Below are 19,688 nucleotides of genomic sequence, written 5' to 3'. Positions count from 1 at the left end.
TTAACATGCTCCATATGTACTATATTTATGGAATAATTTTAACTATCTGTAATTGTTTGGCTTAAAAAAATCTCTTTCTAGTAGAAAAACCAAGTTATAAGAAATAGCATCATAGTACACTTTGCTGAAAAGACCAGAAAATTGTGGGATCAAATTCTCTGGTTCTCAGAAGTTTTGATGGTTTCCCATGAGAAAATGTATTCTTCTTGAGTTATATTTGTTCAAATAGGGAAATAATAGTAGTATCAGTTTTAATAATTTATAAAAATTAACTTAATATCATTATTAAACAATTAGCAGCTTAATCTCATGGGTTTCTAAGAGGATGTTATTTGCAAACTTAAAAATTTAATTACAGAGGTATAATATGATTAGTAGATTTGGCTTCCTCAGGGAAAGTGGTACATATATACTTAATAAGCATTTTAAAAGACTGTTTTTCATTATTTTAACTTATTTCAGTAATTATTTATTGAGCTACTGTAGTCCTGTTTCCATGTTGCTTTATAAGAATATGTCACAGTATTCTTAGGAAATGCTACCTAACACAGTCATGTATAACAAAGTTTTAAAATTGAATGTAATTAAAGGTTAAAATATGATACATATAAAATATGATGCAGTAGTAATTGAGAAGGGAACTTTTTAATAAGGGTGTAGTGATTAGCAGCTTGGGACCTGTGAGAAGTAGCTCCTTTTTTTTTGTCTGCACAAAGGGGCTTAGGGGATCTTAGTTTTCCCACCTGGAATTAAACCGTGACCCCCAACCCCCGCCTCCAGGCAGGAAGTGTCGAGTCCCAGCCACTGGACTGTCAGGGAATTCCTGCTACTTTTATTTTTAAAAAGGTTAAACAAAAATTTTGGAGCTTTCTAGGTTTATTTTTGTACTGTATTTCTTCTGTCACTTACCTTTCGTGCGTGTCATAAAAATTATTCCCAACTCCAAAATTTGGCTGTCTTAAAGTATAAATAGAGCAGTTTTGGTTTATGCCTTTCAGTAGAGAGGACCCTGTGTGACTGATATGTAGAGGAATGTATTCAAGAAAAAAAAATTTTTTTTTCCCTGAGTTTATACGCTTTTCTGAATCAGTCAGCCACCGTAAAAGGTACATTTTTTTATCAGTAAAACTTTTTTCAACAATAAAGTATCAGATTACTTACTTTGACTCTAGAGTTGCATTATTTGGCATGGCAGCCACTTCACGTGTGACTGTTTAAATTTAAATTAACGAATATTAAATAAAATGAAAAACTCAGATCCTCTGTCACATGACACATTACAGGTGCTTAGCTGTCCTACACAACCACCCTGTTGGATAATGGAGACCTTTTCATTGCTATGGAAGATGTGATTAGCAGTTCTGGTATGGGGGAAAACCAGCAATGGTTGGAAAGGGCAGAAATACCACCTTGAGGAGGCACTAAAGTGTTCTAACAGAAGACCATTGTGCAGGAATGTGGTAGAAAGTTTTTCCTCATCTGGCTGGGAGCTTAATAAGGGTGTCCTGAAGTTTTCCTTAAATCCTCCCTTGGCCTGTCCTCTTTTCTTCTATCCTTCTCTTTCCTCTCTTACTTCCTTTTTGAAATGGTGGTGAACTTATTTACTATGCAGGGAATTAGTTTTCTTGATGATTTTCCTAGGCTCTTCAAGTTGACAGCTTCAGGTGGTAAACCTAACAGTGCTTTTCAGCATCTACTTTTCACATGATTTATCTTGATCTCCTGATGAGCTTTCATTAATAAATGCCTCTCCATTTGCATTAGCTTTAGTTAGAGGTTTCTTTCTTTATGATCTTGCTAGTTTACATTTTTCCTAAACCCAGGCGTGATTTATGGAGGCTTATTTTTGTGCATTTCTGCTTATGGGCAAATATAAATGTGGTAGATACAACTGTGCCAGTTTTGGATTTTAGAATCCTTGGTGGCTTTTTCATTGTCCCTTTGTGAACAGAATATTAGGTGCTGTACAGAATGTACACGTTTTACCTGAAAAGACCTGTGGTTACACTTTAGGGCTATACGATACTGTTATAGAAATGCTATGTGAGTATATGTTGGTAACTTTCTAAGATTGATTTGGGGATGTTTATTCTATTTTGGAGAAATGGTAGAAAGAAATTTAAGGAGCTATGATATGTGCTTAGTTGCCCTAAGTGGCCACCCTGTTGGCCACCTTATTTCAGCTTATTGCATAAAATAAGGCAATTCATTCAATAAGCATTTATTAAATGCCCTCAGAGGTTTGGGAGAAGTAAGAATGTTATTCATACTGTGTGCTTTGTGATTTTTCTGATTTTCTTGAGAATGTAAATGTGGCGGTATTTCAAAGCAGTCTCCTTTCCTTCTGTGTAGCTGAAGAGCCACATGTGTAGTCTCACTTTCACTCTGTCCTTAAATGGTTTCACTGAAGATTCTGATCCTTTGAATGTCTTTTAGAGAATGTCTATGCTGTTGGGGTGATTGGAATTCATTTTGAAGTGCCTCTGCTAACTCATCATACTTATAAGCCTTATTCTTTAGTCTGAACCTGCCTGCCCTCCCTCCCAAGCTACTGTATCTCATTTAGCATGTAAGTTGAAATGGGAAGGAAAAGCAGTTGAATTTTTCTTCACTCAAATTGGCTTAGTGTAGTTTGTGGCAGTTGACTGCCCAAAACATTAGAGAAATTTACAGGAAAAATAGTTAACTTTCTTAGAGTTTTTAGAATTGTTTTATCTTTCCTAGTGTTTTTTTAGAAGAGTATTTCAGGAGGAACCATCATTTTGGTTATTCCATGGTAAAGTGTTATTAGCATTAGAGCCCAGATTATAGTAGAACCACTTGAAAATCTTCAGGGCTTACCACAGTTAGAGGACTCTGTATCATTTGAGGAAGTATCATCTTGGTTTTATTTTGGCTTTGGGACCATGTAAGTAGGTCTGGAACAAACCTCACTGTGGTAGGAGGTTGGCCCTAATAGTTATCTGACTATTTGCTCAGCAGTTGATAGGAAGCAATGAGGAATATTCAGACAAATACTTAGGAAGGAAAGCATGGTAGAGGATAGCTGGATTTACATACTCGTTATGTAAATTGAGTAAAGAGCGGTGTTTTTTAATTTTTTTTCCTTTGAGTCACAGTTTGAAAAAAAGTGTGAGATGGTCTTGGTTGTAGCTAGACAAGGCAGCAGAAAGGTCCTGAGGTCAATAATGTGACACAGTTTTAGTAGTAGTTTTTTTTTTTTTTTTTTTAAAGCAAAGCCATAAAGTTCAAGAGGAATAAACTCTAGCTTGTGTGATTTTTCTGGGGACAGTTTAAAAATATTTCCTCAGTGTGGCCTTAGGGTTCTCGTTTAGTCCAAAAGAGAAGTTATTAAATGATGTTGAACATTGTGGTTTATCTCCTTGGTTTGTGATTTATCCTCAGGAATCGGAAACTTCAAAGTCTTGTCCACTGTGTATACTTGCAGTATTTAAAGTCCACTGGTAATAGGTACCTAAAGTGTTGGCAATTTAAAAAACCATTAGATTCTCAGCACTCTACTCAATCATTGATGATTCTTGCATAGATTTAAAAGTCAGGATGTGCATATACAAAAATGCTGATTGGGATGCATAAAATACACATCGTGACTCTTGTGGAGGGAGAGGGGTTTAACATTTCCATCTTTCATATCACGGCTTTGACCAGATAATGCCATTTCTTCTTCTTCTTTTTTCTGATGCTTTACTCTTCATGCAGAGTATGCAAATTAGTTTTGCTTCCATTTCCCTATGAATAGAACATTTAAAGCTTATTAGAGTTATTACTGAAACGGCAGGTGTAACATGACTAGTATTTGAAGAAAATTCTTTAGTTTAAGGAGTGATAGTCAACTGTTCTTCAGAAGCTGACCTGTGAGTTTTTATTTTTGAATGTTTTTAACTCAAGGATTTAAACAGATTGTTTCAGTCAGTTGCAGTTGTCATCCTTCTTGATGTTGTGTAAGTTGTCTTATTTTCAGTCAGTAAAAACCTGTGCGAGATGGCTTCTGGGTCCTTTTTGTAACTGGGTTATTGTAGGAGGCCACGTGCTGTTGAAAGTGAGGGCTGTCCCTTTTCACTCCCTGATAGTGTCCTAGTGTCTCCATGAGAGGAGACAGTAAAGCACTGGTGTTTGTGAATGAGTGCCAGCTGTGATCACCACCATTAACGCACACTGCTCCTTTTTCTTGGCAATGATATTATTCCTATTCTTTCATCTTAGCCCTTTCATATATTCCAGAAGGGATCATGTCTTGTCTGCTGCCAATTTGTCTTGGACCCTGACTGGATTAGTTATGAAAGTAAGATAGCAGGCTGGGATCCACACACACAAGACGAGGAAAGTTTGGGATTAAGAGCAGCAGCCAGGTATAGGAAATATAGTGGGTTAAAACAAAGAAGGGGTGGACCAAAGGAAGATATACATAGTGGAAAGTAAGATGGAAAGAAATGGGTTGTAACTAGGAGAGCATTTAGTGGGGAATGAAGCAGGGTTCTATGCTAAAAGTCATGGCAGCAGTCAGACTCCATGACACATAATAGAGACAAGGTTTTTGGCTAAATGTTTTCATTTGGGGCTCAGAACATCCATCTACACTGAAAAAGAGGTCTGGTTTTGTAGACCAGGAGAGCTGGTTTGAGCCATCTGCAGTGTGGCTCCTGAGACAGCAGTCTTTCCTCATCAGGAAAGCCCTTTCAGGTTCTCCTTATTGCAGATGATAGCAGAGTGCGGCAATTCACTTTACATCTGGCTGCTCGTGACTCTTGAGCAGCTGGTCCAAATCACTAGGGTTTTATGCTAAGTTAGTTTCTGTTAAGTTCTCTTCTCTGTCAAAGTAGACAGATTTCAAGATTGTGGTCCATAAAATCTTAATCTGTTCGTATGCAGACACTTCAGGTTGGGTTGACTTTGGGAAACAGCTCACTAGATTACTGTGATACAGTTCACACTGACATTTGAGAGAGGTACATCTTGAAGCCTTCTTCAAAAAAAGTCCCACTTTTTTTTTTTTTAAAATATACCATTATGACAGAATTTTCCTCCATAAAATATAATTTTTGCCCTGCCTGGTCCACTCACCAAAAATACTCCTGCAGATGGCTTTTTCTTATTTCTAACTGAGCATGTGGTTCACTGGTTCACTTCCTAAGTCTGAGTGGTCACCAGTGACTTTCCTCTCTTGTATTTTTGGCTAACACTAATCATTCCTTGGACCTCTTCACGTCTACCGCCAGCTCTAGCAATTGGCTGGTTTTTATTTTTGTGTCCGTTTTTTATTAAAAAAGCAACTTTTAAAACAGTAGCTTCAAGAAAGTTACTGTATTTCTGGCAACAGGTAGAAAGAAATAAACAATAGCAAAAAAGTCATAAACAGTCCACTAGTGAAGCTTGTTTGCAAGTGAAATGACTACTCCCTTTCACCAGTCTCACTGTGCCAGCAGTTCACATTCTAGCCTTTGCAAAATGCAGTTTACTACATTACAAAGTGGCCCTTCCTTTGCCTCTTGACTAGTTGAAACGAAAAACTAAATCTGTCAGTGCCAAGGAATTTCTGTATATTCTTCCTTTCATATGTGGGTTTTCTTTGAAGAAATTCAAAGCAATTCATTTGTAAATTAACACTAACTTTAGCAATAATTGAATTGCAGGGATTTATGATTGTAATCACATTAAAGTTCTTAGACATGGAAGAATTAAACCACATGCATTTCTGTATCTGACTTTCTTGTCAGTTTTCTGGTATTTCCCTCTAAAACTTCATGAAGATAACATTTTAGATGTTACCTTTGTCCTGAGGTGGGGATAAATGTAGTATTAAATAGATGTAATCTGTCATTGAATCTGGAGCACAAGCAAGTTTCTGTAAAGCAAATCTCATTTTACTGTTAAATTCCATTTCAAGATGATAGCCATCAACTCACAGAGTGTCAGAGCTTTAAGAACTATTTATTTTGTGTATCACTTGCCAACATTTATAACCAGAACTTAGTTGTAAGACAGAATCTTACATGGAATCCTTACGTGATTTTACCTTAATGCAAAACCAGATCATACATAAAGCAATACAACTGGGGTGCCTGCTTGAAGATGGTGTGACGACATTTGTCCTGAGACCTGTGAGGCACTTTCACAGGACCTGAGAGTTCAGAGGAACGTGTTTTGAAAGCTGCCGATTTTAGTGCATACTCACTCCCATCCCCTAAACATACATACAACTTGGCAGGTGAGGAAACTCAGACTACAGGTTCTACATAGATTTCTGTGGAAAGCAATCATGACTCATTTCTGAAAAGTTTCAGTAAAGTTCATTGCTCTGGTTTCCAGATATGTTTAGCATTGGGTCCTGAACAGCAGTACTTTTGTAAACCTTTGTAATTTCTTTCTTTTGTCCTTCTTTTGCCAGATGTTTTTACATTTTTGAGACTCTTGTGTTTACTACCATGCCTTTTGTGAGAAGGAATTTAAATTTCCCTAAAGCATTAAAATTGTATTTTAAGGAAGACTTGAGCCTATGGGGTGGTTAAGGGTTGGTGGTTGTCAGGGGAGATTACGAGGTTCCTTGGGCATCGCAGCTTCAGGCAGTTTATTTATTTTAAATTTATTTTTATTGAAGTGTAGTTAAACTACAATGTTGTGTTTCTGCTGTACAGCAGAGCAACTCAGTTATATATGCATTCTTTTTCATATTCTTTTCCAGTATGGTTTATCACAGGATATTGAATATAGTTCCCTGTGCTGTACAGTAGGACCTTGTTTATCAATCCTATATATACTAGTTTGCATCTGCTAATCCCAAACTCTTAGCCTATCCCTCTCCCACACCTCACTCCATTGGCAACTAACAGTCTATATTCTGTGTCCTGATTCTGTTTCTATTTCATAGTTAGGTTCCATTTGTGTCACACATAAGTGATTTCATACAGTATTTGTCTGTCTCTTTCTAGCTTCACTTAGTATAATAATCTCTAGTTGCATCCAGGTTGCTGCAAATGGCATTATTTCATTCTTTTTTTATGGCTGAGTAGTAGTCCACGGTGGCTCAGTGGTAACACATCTGCCAATGCAAGAGAAGCAAGTTTGATCCCTGGGTCAGGAAGATCCTTTGGAGAAGGAAAGGGCAACCCATTCTAATATTCTTGCTTGGGAAATCCCATGGACAGAGGAGCCTGGTGGTCAATAGGCCATGGGGTCACAAAGAGTCAGATGCAACTGAGTGCACATGCCTGATGCTCAGGAGTGGGATTGCTGGATCATACGGTTTTTTAATTTTCTGAGGAACCTCCATACTGTTTTCAATAGGGGCTGCACCAATTTACATCCCCACCAATAGTATAGGAGGGTTTCCTTTTCTCCTCACCCTCTCCAGCATTTGTTATTTGTAGATTTTTAAATTATGGCCATTTTGGCCAGCGTGAGGTGGTACCTCATTGTAGTTTTGATTAGCATTTCTCTGGGAGTTGGTGATGGGCAGGGAGGCCTGGCGTGCTGCGGTTCGTGGGGTGCAAAAAGTCAGACACGACTGAGCGACTGAACTGAATGATTAGCAGTGTTGAGCATCTTTTCATGGGTTTGTTGGCCCTCTGTATTTCTTCTTTGGAGAAATGTCTACTTAGGTCTTCTGTCTTCTTTTTTGATGAGGTTATTTTTGTTGTTGTCCAGTTGTATGAGCTGTTTGTATGTTTTGGAAATTAAGCTCTTGGTAGTTGCCATTGTTTGCAAGTATTTTCTCCCATTCTGTTGATTGTCTTTCATTTTGTTTATGGTTTCCTTTGTTGTGAAAAAGGTTGTAAATTTGTTTAGCCGTTTGTTTATTTTTGTTTTCATTTCTATTGCCTTGGAAGACTGATGTTAAGAAACCATTGGTGTGATTTACATCAGAGAATGTTTTGCCTCTGTTTTCTTCTAGGAGTTTTATAGTGTCAGTTCTTATGGTGAGGTCTTTAAGCCATTTTGAGTTTATTTTTGTGTATGGTGAGTGTGTTCTCACCTCATTGATTTACATGTGGGTGTAGAACTCCATTTGCTGAAGAGACTCTTTCCCATTATATATTCTTGCCTCTGTTGTTAAAGATTAATTGATTGTAGGTGTGTGGATTTATGGAGAAGGCAATGGCACCCCACTCCAGTACTCTTGCCTGGAAAATCCCATGGATGGAGGAGCCTGGTAGGCTGCAGTCCATGGAGTCGCTAGGAGTCAGAGACGACTGAGCGACTTCACTTTCACTTTTCACTTTCATGCATTGGAGAAGGAAATGGCAACCCACTCCAGTGTTCTTGCCTGGAGAATCCCAGGGACGGGGGAGCCTGTTGGGCTGCCGTCTGTGGGGTCACGCAGAGTCGGACACGACTGAAGCGACTTAGCAGTAGCAGTAGCAGTGTGGATTTATTTCTGGGCTCTCTATTCTGTCCCATTGATCCATATTCTGTTTTTGTGCAAATATCATGCTGTTTTGATTCTCACAGCTCCATAATATTGTCTGAAGCCTGGGATGGTTATGCCTCCTGCTTTGCTTTTTTTTTTTTCAGGATTACTTTGGCAATCCTGGGTCTTTTATGGTTCTATGTGAATTTTAGAATTATTTCTTCCAGTTCTTTGTAAAAGGTCATGGGTAATTTGATGCTGATTGCAGTAAATCTGTCGACTGCTTTGAGTGGTATGGCCATTTTGACAATATTAATTCTTACAGTCCAAGAGCATGGACTATCTTTCCATTTCTTTGCATCATTTCAGTTTCCTTGGGCTTCCCAGGCGGCACTGGTAGTAAAGAATCTACCTGCCGGTGCAGAATATGTAAGAGATGCGGGTTCAGTCCCTGGGTCGGGAAGATCCCCTGGAGGAGGAAATGGCACCCATCCCAGTATTCTTGCTAGGATAATCTCATGGACAGAGGAGCCTGGCGGGCTACAGTCCATAGGGTCGCAAAGAGTTGGACACAACTAAGTGAGCACACCCCCTCAGTTTCCTTAATTAATGTTTTATAGTTCTCAGTGTATGAGTCTTCTACCTCCTTGATGAGGTTTATTCCTAAGTATTTTATTTTGGAGGCTTTTATTTTAAAAGATACTTTTTTTTTTTTTATTTAAACATTCCCTTTCTGATATTTCATTGCTGGTGTGAAGAAATGCAGCCAATTTCTGTATATTAATCTTGTGTCCTGCTCTCTGTTGAATTCATCATTTATCAGTTCTAGTAGTTTTTGTATGGAGTCTTTAGGATGTTCTATATATCATTGTATCATCTGCATGTAATGACAGTTTTACCTCTTCCTTTCAATCTGGATACCTTGTATTCTTTTTCTTATCTGATTACTGTGGCTAGAATTTACAATACTATGTTGAAGAGATGTGATGAGAGTGGTCATCCTTGTTTTGTTCTAGATTTTAGCAGGAAGACTTTCAACTTTTCACCACTGGTATTACATTCTCTGTGGGTTCATCATAAATAACTTCTATTGTTTTGGGATACGTTTCCTCTGTACCCACTTTGGCAAGAATTTTTATCATGAATGGGTGTTGAATTTTGTCACATGCTTTTCCTGCACCTATTGAGATGACCATGTGGTTTTTGTCTTTTGTTTATGTGGTGTATCACATTGATTGGTTTGCATGTGTTGAACCATCCTTGTGAACTTGGGATGAATGCCACATGATTGTGTGTGTGATCTTTTTTTATGTACTATTGGATTCAGTTAGCTAATACTTTGTTGAGTAAACCAAGGCATAAAGAGGTAGAGTAATTTGCTCTAAGCCTTACAGTTTGCTGGTGGCAGAGCCAGAATAATGGCCTGATCTCTTATAAGGCTGTGCTTTCTCCTTCCTTTTCCATTGTGCTCTTTTGCCTCTGTTGTCTAGATGGCTGTAATATTTGAGAGGATGCAGTGTTATATTTCTCAAGTAGGTGACATTTCATCCTTAAATTCAGACTCAGGTTCTATAAATTGGTGCTTTTCTTTATCTTTTAAAGAATCTTGAGCTGTGTAAAATTTTTCTGCTTTGAATGAGGGATACTGATATCTGCCAAAATCATTATTGAGCTTTTCTAGTCATTTACTTTCTTGAAATTGAAATGAAACTTTTCTGAACACAGCCTTACTGAATATGGGTTTCAGAGCCGTAATAATGCTTCTTGCCTCTGCAGATTTTGAATTGATCTGAGTTTGGCAGTGAATTATGTATGTGTTATTTCAGGAATTTTGCACATGCCCTGCTTTAAACCACTGATTATTTTTGTAAAATGCTGTTGTGTGGATTTGGCTCATTCCATTGACGCTGAACTCATCAGATGGCTATATTGTCTTCTAGGAATGTGACTTGAATTGATTAAATGGCATAGGCAACAACATCTGTTTTGTGAAGCTAGTTTAGTGTCATAAAACTTTAAATTTTCAAATTTACAACTTACAAAGAGAATACAGTGTATTTTTCTGACGCTGTAAAAAAATTTCCACTGAGTTTTATGATAGCTTGTTTTAACCTTATTCTTATTAGCTTGTTTTCTTATTGTTGTTCATTGTCAAGGAAAATTAATATTAGGAATGTTGGAAACTTACAGTCTTAGATGAGTAACTCTTAGTTTTTTTAGGTCATTTATCCATTTGAGATCTGCGGAAAGCTTTGGGTGGTCTAGGAAAAGCACCTATGGACATACTTCTAAAACTGGACAGTTGTAGGGCCGTGGAGCTCCCTAGGGCAGATCCCCTAAGTACATTGCTTCCTGGTTGATGTCTTTTGTTTGACCTCTGTTATTAAGTACATTAATAATGTTGACTATGGACCAAAGTTACCTTTTTTATGTACAGATTTTAGACTCATTGAATATTTGAGTCACTATTTTAAATAAAATATGTTGGTCTACACATATATTATTTTTCTTTCCCTGCCTTATTATCTGTTTTTATTATTTTTCCTCGTTCTTCCAGTTTTTCTCAGAGAAGGAAAGCTATCCATCTCAGGGTTTCTTGGTTTTTATAGCCGTACATTTGATCACAAAAGTTCATATGATAGATTATATGGTATTAAAGTAACAATGGGCTTATCTGATTTCATCTTGTGAAGTTCTTTCCTTGATACTTTTTGTGTGTAATATTTCCAAATGATATTTTCAATGTAGGTATAGAATACCTTAGAGAAAATTGAGACTTAGGTAGAGATAGATACTCTTCATATGACAAGCCACAGGGGCCTGTCTGTTGAACCAGTGGATGTGTACTATTGTATTTGGCTGATTCAGTAGTCTTTGTGTAGTTTTCTTTTACAGTTTGGAATTTTGCCAGCTCTTCAAGGCTAGCATGTATGTTTATTAATTTATCTTGAGGATGACTGCTCTTGTAACCTTCTCTCCGAATTGGATTTCTTTTGAACTCAGAGGCTGGACCTATTTGTGTTTCCCACTCCGTTTTTAAGTTACAGGAACAATAGCCATCATATCTACTGTGTGACAGGAACTTTTATGATGTTATGTACCTCCAGCCCTTTATTGTAAAATTTCAACTTGCCGATTAATGTTCTTTTAGCATTTACTCATTAAGACAATTAAAATTCATTAATAGGAAAGTGAGCTTCACTGAGGGTACTGTCTTTGAAGCGTGCTTCATATGTATCATGGGTTTCATGCTCCCTCCCAGCAGACTGTAGACTCATTGAGGGCAGTCTCCATATGTATTATGAACACTGTTAGCATAATGTTTACTAAGTATTTCAGCAGTAGTTGAACAATTGCTAGTTGAATGAATTCCCAAGAGTTTTAAAATATAGACTTGGTGGGAAAGATTATTTTCTTTGTTTCCCTTGATGGTTCAAATTATTTTGAACTACAAATGCTGTTGTTCTAATAAATGTGATAATTTATTGTGAATATAATTGATGTCTTGGTTTAGCATCATTTTTGCAGCCTATGATAAGAACGGAGGCTAAATTATATTGAATAGTTAACATTGTAGAAAGTATAAAAGTGCTTTGGAAATATTGAATGACTACGACATGGCCATTATTCCTTTTTTCATGGTCTTAGAAGGAAATAAGACCGTTTAAAAAGGCAGAAGATTGGTGTCATTTTATCGAACATACTTTTATCTTGGTAAGTGATTTTAATTATATGTGAATTTTTTAATAGGCTGCTTAAAATATGTTTGTTTTTCCTCCTTTATTTCAACCATAACAAAGAATTTTGGCTCTTTGCGGATTTAAATTATATTACATAGAAGACACAATCTAGGATAGAAAACACTCATATAGGGAATTCCCTGCCCCTCCAGTGATTAGGACGCAATGCTTTCACTGCTGGGGGCCCAAGTTCAATCCCTAGTCGGGGAGCTAAAACCCTACAAGCTGTGCAGTGTGGCCAAAGAGAGAGAGAAGGAGAGAGAATGCTCATGTTATAAGCTTGAACTTGAAATTATTTTCTTGAGATAATAATTTGCCTTTTTTATTGATTACTGTATGAAGTTAATGGTTTTAGTTGATTAGTTTCTTAAATGTGAGAAGTATGGTGCTAGGGTAGATACATTTCTTCATTTGTGGGAATGTGGAGAAGAGTAGAATTTGATACGGGATCAAAATGTTATTTCTACTGGTACAGGTTGGACATCCCCCCACCTCCCCCACCCCCAAAGTGTGTAAGTAGGTAGTCTCGACGGTGTGATCACTCACCTAGAGCCAGACATCCTGGAATGCGAAGTCAAGTGGGCCTTAGGAAGCATCACTACGAACAAAGCTAGTGGAGGTGATGGAATTCCAGTTGAGCTATTTCAAATCCTAAGAGATGGTGCTGTGAAAGTGCTGCACTTAATATGCCAGCAAATTTGAAAAACTCTGCAGTGGCCACAGGACTGGAAAAGGTCAGTTTTCATTTCAATTCCAAAGAAAGGCAATGCCAAAGAATGTCCAGACTACCACACAATTGCACTCATCTCACATGCTAGCAAAGTAATGCTCAAAATTCTCCAAGCCAGGCTTCAGCAATACGTGAACCGTGAACTTCCAGTTGTTCAAGCTGGATTTAGGAAAGGCAGAGGAACCAGGGGTCAAATCGCCAACATCACTAGATCATTGAAAAGGCAAGAGAGTTCCAGAAAAACATCTATTTCTGCTTTATTGACTATGCCAGAACTTTTGGCTGTGTGGATCACAACAAACTGGAAAATTCTTCAAGAGATGGGAATGCCAGACCACCTGACCTGCCTCCTGAGAAATCTGTATGTAGGTCAGGAAGCAACAGTTAGAACTGGACATGGAACAACAGACTGGTTCCAAATAGGAAAAGGAGTACGTCAGGGCTGTATATTGTCACCCGGCTTATTTAACTTATATGCAGTGTACATCATGTGAAATGCTGGGCTGGATGAAACAGAAACTGAAATCAAGATTGCCGGGAGAAATATCAGTAACCTCAGATATGCAGATGACACTACCTTTACGGCAGAAAGTGAAGAAGACTTAAAGAACTTCTTGATGAAAGTGAAAGAGGAGAGTGAAAAAGTTGGCTTAAAGCTCAACATTCAGAAAGCTAAGATCATGGCATCCAGTCCTATCACTTCATGGCACGTAGATGTGGAAACAGTGGCAGACTTTATTTTCTTGGGCTCCAAAATCACTGCAGATGGTGACTTCAGCCATGAAATTAAAATATGCTTACTCCTTGGAAGGAAAGCTATGACCAACCTAGACAGCATATTAAAAAGCAGAGACATTACTTTGGCAAGAAAGGTCCGTCTAGTAGAATGGTTTTTTCATTAGTCATGTATGGATGTGAGAGTTGGACTATAAAGAAAGCTGAGTGCCGAAGAATTGATGCTTTTGAACTGTGGTGTTCGAGAAGATGCTTGAGAGTCCCTTGGACTGCAAGGAGAGCCAACCAGTCCATCCTAAAGGAAATCAGTCCTGAATATTCATTGGAAGGACTGATGCTGAAGCTGAAACTCCAGTACTTTGGCTACCTGATGCGAAGAGTTGACTCATTGGAAAAGACTATGATGCTGGGAAAGATTGAAGGCAGGAGGAGAGAAGGGGACAACAGAGGATGAGATGGTTGGATGGCATCACCAACTCAGTGCTCATGAGTTTGATGGACAGGGAGGCCTGTGCTGCAGTCCATGGGGTTGCAAAGAGTCAGACATGACTGAACTGAACTAAACTGATGTAGTCTCAGTCTTAAAGTTTGATGAATGTTTAAGGAAATGGGAACTGTTTTCCTGAAGTGCTTTAGTGCTATTGTTTTTACACTTAGTGAAAGTAGAAATTTAGGTGTTTGATGAAACTCTTTTCTAATAGACAATGTTTAAAAGTCAGATGATAAGCTTCTGTAAGCCTCAAGGGTGACACAATTTAGCACTCCTAAATAAGACCTTAGTGTTTACCGCAGATGAGGATATTGCTATAGGAAGCTACTTGACATAAAAATAAAGTGTACATGAAGCCTGTACCACTTTTTGTGTGAACTCTCTTCTCCATTTTCTTAGGCAGAAATGCCTGAGATTATGTTTATAAAGTCTATTAAAATCAAAGCTTGCTTTACTGCATGGAATAAAATGTGTTTCCCTGGCTGATTAGCATTGTATAAAATGGGCCAGTCCTCTGATGTAAAAGTTCATTTGTAAGAGAAGGTAGAAGAGATGGAGAGACATATGGGACTGGAGAAGGAAAGGAATTCTGAAAGAGGCTGATATCAGATGCTTAGAGCAGACAGAAGGAACAGCAGAGATCATAAATTCTCTAAATGGATCTGACACCAATCTGTACATACCTTACAGTCTTGAATCAGTGTGTCAGGCTGTAAATATCTACATTTTAGTGGTTCCTAGGGATAGAAAGGGTGGGTAATCGGGCTTAGAGAGACGTAGTAGGAGACAGTGACTTCGTGTAATTGTATTCTTAAAGTCTTACATTCCTTAGCATCTGTGTCTTTATCTAACATAATAACTGTTACTCATTGTACTAATTTTCTCAAAGTGTGTTATACATTCAATTTTCATTATTCACCAAACAGTTTTTGCATGGTTGTTATACGGAGAGCTGTCATCTCGATGTGGTAAGAGATGTTTCTTGAGACCCTGCCTTGAAGAAGCTTTTAGCTAGAGGAGGTGTTAGAAGCAGAATGATTGCTGCTGAAAAGAGATAGTTATCATGCTCTAAGTTGTGGCAACAGTAACTGCTGCTCAGGGTATTTTCCAGTTGAAACACTCTGCTTGCCCTCAACCTGGTGAGCAGAGTTGTCAGGCAAGTCTCAATGTAAAGAGGCAGGCCTAAAATTCTGTATGGGATCACAGGAAGAAAGCAGTTTGTTCTGTTTGCCTATTGATGAAAACTTAGCACAACTGGATGGAGCTGCTGCTGCTGCTAAATCGCTTCAGTCGTTTCTGACTCTTAGCGACCCCATGGACTGTAGCCTACCAGGCTCCTCCGTCCATGGGATTTTCCAGGCAGGAGTACTGGAGTGGGGTGCCATTGCTTTCTCCTGTATGGAGCTACTGCCTTTAAAAAAAGAATAATATCCTTTAGAAGAGGAAGGAAAAGCTACTCAAAGCAGATGGTACAATGTAAGAAAGGCATGTTTTTATCTTTTCTGTTTACTTCTTTTTAGTATATGGACACACAGGATACATTGAATACTCTTAGGTCACTTGACAGAGAATTTTATGTCAGCGGGGAGAAAAGGGTAGAATGAAGCCAGGATGTAATGTTAGATTGATGGTACAGTTCACACCTAAGCAGAAGAAAGGTTGAGATACTTTTTTTTTTTTTACATTCAGTAAAAAATTATTGGGTTTTTGGTGTGTGGAAGGAAAGTAATAAATAACAGCTCGTATTTTGGTTATCTGTCATACTTAAATAAACACTGGTGATGTTATTTCTTACTGTTAATGAGTTTGTGATTTCATAGACATTTTGTAAGTGTTATGTCTATAAAATTTTTATCAGAGTGATTGCTTTTATGTGAACGTTTTAATATATATATGTGTGTGTATATATATATATATTTGGCTTACTATAAAAGAGGGTGGATCGCTGGGTGGTAAATGTCAATTTGAAATGTTATGCTCCTTTGATTAAAAAAGCCACAAAGTGTTGCTTTCTAATTTTCATGATTTTAGCTAGCAGCTGTTGAGTAACTGCTTTTGAAGCAATTGGAGCTCCCATTTTTGTTGCAGAAGAACATCTTACTGATGAAAATAGAGTAGTGGTTGTGCTAAATGACTGAAGAATGGACAAAGAGATAAAGCAGAGAACAGAGATAAGAGCTCCTTATGGCAGTGAGCCAGAGGGCTACTGACATTTATAGAGAACTGAGAAAGCACATGGAGTGTTTCTCTGCTGTCAGACAGAAGAAATGCCTGAACTTTTCTCGTTAGCAAGGCCAGGCACTCTGCTGTGTACACAGTCCTGTGTTTGCAGTCAGGCTGCATGTCTGCTGCTGTATTTTTACCCACTGGAACTCAGTAATTTTATGGATCACTTGGGTGGAGTTTTAGACTAAAGTGAAGTGAATAAACTGTTTATCACCAGCAAAGAATATGCTTTGTCTTGATGGGGACACTGATGTTCTATCTATAGTTTTGTGTTTGTTTCTTGTGTAGTCTTCGGCTACTCTGTATCTCTGAATGATTCCTAAATATCTATTTCCATCAAAATAAGTGATCAGTGTAGATGATTGAATCCACGTCTGTACAATGATAAAACTAATTCACTTTTTATTAATCTAGTCGTCCTGCTAAAACACACAAAGCTTTAGCCAGTTGTGAATCTTAACCTGTTCAGGTAAAACTGTCAAATTCTTTAGCCTTGTAGATAGCTGAACCACCAAAAACTTTAGTGTAAATGCAGGCTCCATTGTCAGCATTACAGTTTTTCTACTTGTTTTAAACTTAGAGGGGAAATGTAATAGATACTTTTGCTTGAATAATTTATTGTTGATAGCACTAGTTTTTGCTTTTTGTTGATTTATGTGATTTTAGTAAAGAAGAAATTTTCTTTTTTGTTGGAAATTAGTTATTATTCAGTTGTATAATCTACTATTTTATTACTTTTCTATCCCAATCACAATTTTTATTACCACCCTTTTGACAAGCAAAGCACTCTCATCTGGTGCCTCATTTCTCTGAGTGTAGAAACTGTGAACTTGGAGGACTATTGAGTTGCAAATGAAGACTGGGTGAGTGGAACTTTTTTGTTAATTACATCTTGTCAACTTTCAAAATATAGTTTTAAAATTAGGTTAGATGAGTTCTTCGTAGTTTTTCCCCTGCTGTTTGAAAGACTGTACGTTAGTTTAAAATGTACCCTTTGTGAAGATTTTTAATAGAAAACTATTCATCTGTCTGGAATACTGTATGATTCATTGTAATTTTTCTCTTTTCTACTAATACAAGGTTAGTCTCTTACCGTTGCCTCTTTGTTTGTTCTGAAACTGCTGTTAAATACATTTTGAAACCTTGGTATCGATCCTTTATAGTATATATTTTTAAAAACTCTGTTACATCCCTCATTATTATCTTCTAGTTCATGAATTCCTTTTCCGCTTTCCCAGTTTAAACTTCCTCTTGTCTGTTGAATTTTTAATTTCATTACTTATTTAAAACTTATAAACTTAATTTTCCCCCTTTCTGATTTTCTCATTTCCACCTAATCTTGTTTAGGTTTTGCTTGTCTTTGACTTTTTTCCTTTAATAAAAGAAATTTTATGTTTTCTAATATTTATCTTTTAGGAACTATTAAACATCTGTTTTTCAGGTATATTTCCTGTTTCTGTTTTGTTTGGAGGAATTACGTACTTCAGTTGCTGTATTTGTAGACTGTCTTTCTTACTAGTTTTCTTCATATGTCATGGTACAACTTGACTGGCAAGAAGTCACTACCCCTTCGTTTCTTACTCTTCTTATCTAATGGTTTTGCAGGTGTCCTTAACTGGTTCTTCCTACTGTCCCTTTCCCCAACCCCCAATCCAAAACCAGATGACTGTCCACCCCTGTTGCTCGATATATCTTTGTTCCATTGGCCAGTCAACTAGATGGTGTGGCTCAGGTCCTATATGTTAAGTTGGATAGTCTCACTTTCTTAGGCACTCAGTTTAGAAGCCACACTTACATGCACACAACTTACTTATCCCTGGGCAGCTATTACCAGCAATTTTTTTTTTGGCCCAATTTCAGCTCTAGTCTTGGGTGGGCCATTTTTATTTCTTTTCTCACAGAATCTGAAATCTAGGCCTCTGTTCATACCTTCTAAAACCAGAGCCCAGTAGGCTCACAGCTTAAATCCCTGTTACTCTTAAGTGTTTCTTTGTCATGGTGTTTGTCTTTTTTTTTTAAAAGTGTATTCATGCCTTTTAAATTTGTCTGTTTTATCTATCATTGCTTTATATTTGGAGCAGAATGGGTTTTCAGAGCAATTTATTATATCTGCTTGACTAGAAGTCCTGATATTTATTACTTTAAGAATAACTAAATTAATTGAAAAATTAGAATGGATTCTAGTTTATTGTATTCCCAGTCATACTTTACTTTTAATACTCCTTTGATGTTTTTCTTTTAAACAGTCTTCTGAATCTTTTTGTATTCTGTAAGGTACAAATTTTTGTCCTTCTGTAGTTCAGCCAAAATTTATTTTACTTTGTGGGCTTTATATTTTTGAAGTACATATCAATGTGGTGAAAGTGAATTTGATCAGATGCGTTAAAAATTTACAGATGAAGTAGTCTTAAAATGTATGATTTTTATTATCCCTCTAATGATTAGAAATCATCCTGTACTTTAAAAAAATAGAGGTGTGGCTACAGACAGGATTTTCTTCCTTCTCTTTCCCTTCCTTTTTTCCTTCTACCTTGTAATTTATGTTTCTCTCTGTTAAACAATGGAATATAGAACAAATTCTCCTTTAATATTCCTATCTTTGAGGCATTTGTCAAGTAATCAGTTCCCTGGATTGTATTTCTCCTTTGGACTAGAGGCAGTTTCTGATTGTCACTGGCTAGTCCCATGTGCTTTCCTTCTGAGGCATACATGTGATTTTCATTTCTTTGCACCTTTTCCTTTAATTTTGGGGACTCTGATTATGAGGAATTAGGAATTTTTGCCTGTCTTTTGGGGGGGTATATTGGTAATTGGGAGGGGCTGGATTTTCCTGAGATCTCTGTGTAATGCTAAGTCTTCATCTTGACTAGATTTCATAATGTATTTAATTATATACTACTTGAGATTTTTTTTTTAAGAGATAGATGGCTCACATTTCAAGTTATTCCTAAAATGATAAATTAATATGTAGACATTTTCAGTTGATATTTATGCTTATTTAAATTTTAAGTTTAGGGTTTTAGGTTCTAAGACAAAATACTGGCAATATCATACTTTTATATTTACATTGAAAAATACTTCTGATTGTTTTAAAAAGAAATTAGTTTTTACATGATTTGTTTAACTTAGTGGTGAAGTATAAAAAAATAGACTCAGTTTTTCTTGTTTGCTTTACTTGTTCTTGTCACACTCTCTTGGAAATTGAAGAATATTAAACTATCCACTCACTTCCTGAGTAGGTTTGTAATACAAATTTAACACTGGTGTATTCAGTTCAGTTCAGTTGAGTTGCTCAGTCGTGTCCGACTCTCTGCGACCCCATGAATTGCAGCACGCCAGGCCTCTCTGTCCATCACCAACTCCCGGAGTCCACCCAAACCCGTGTACATCGAGTCGGTTATG

At 37.2% G+C, this 19,688-nt stretch overlaps 1 protein-coding gene across 3 annotated transcripts in view; it reads left to right on the top strand.

The window, feature by feature from the left end:
• Window positions 1–19,688, top strand: part of MED13L (mediator complex subunit 13L) — a 284,123-nt gene that overhangs the window by 53,714 nt on the left and 210,721 nt on the right. Inside the window, exon 1 of one of the 3 annotated variants that reach the window (XM_081539695.1) lies at window positions 1,950–2,043. The exons of 1 other annotated variant lie outside the window; for it this stretch is intronic. In XM_081539695.1, coding sequence (XP_081395821.1) covers window positions 2,037–2,043 — 7 coding nt within the window. In that variant the 5' untranslated portion in view covers window positions 1,950–2,036. Of the gene's footprint in view, window positions 1–1,949; window positions 2,044–19,688 lie in introns of those variants that run through there. One more of the 3 variants, XM_081539694.1, reaches the window with a different exon arrangement.

The sequence above is a fragment of the Giraffa tippelskirchi genome, chromosome 11 (assembly GCF_054371585.1).
Source record: "Giraffa tippelskirchi isolate mGirTip1 chromosome 11, T2T-mGirTip1v1.2.pri, whole genome shotgun sequence".
NCBI classification, from domain to species: domain Eukaryota; kingdom Metazoa; phylum Chordata; class Mammalia; order Artiodactyla; family Giraffidae; genus Giraffa; species Giraffa tippelskirchi.
Note: the sequence above shows the minus strand (reverse complement) of the source record. Positions and strands in the feature narration are given on the sequence as shown.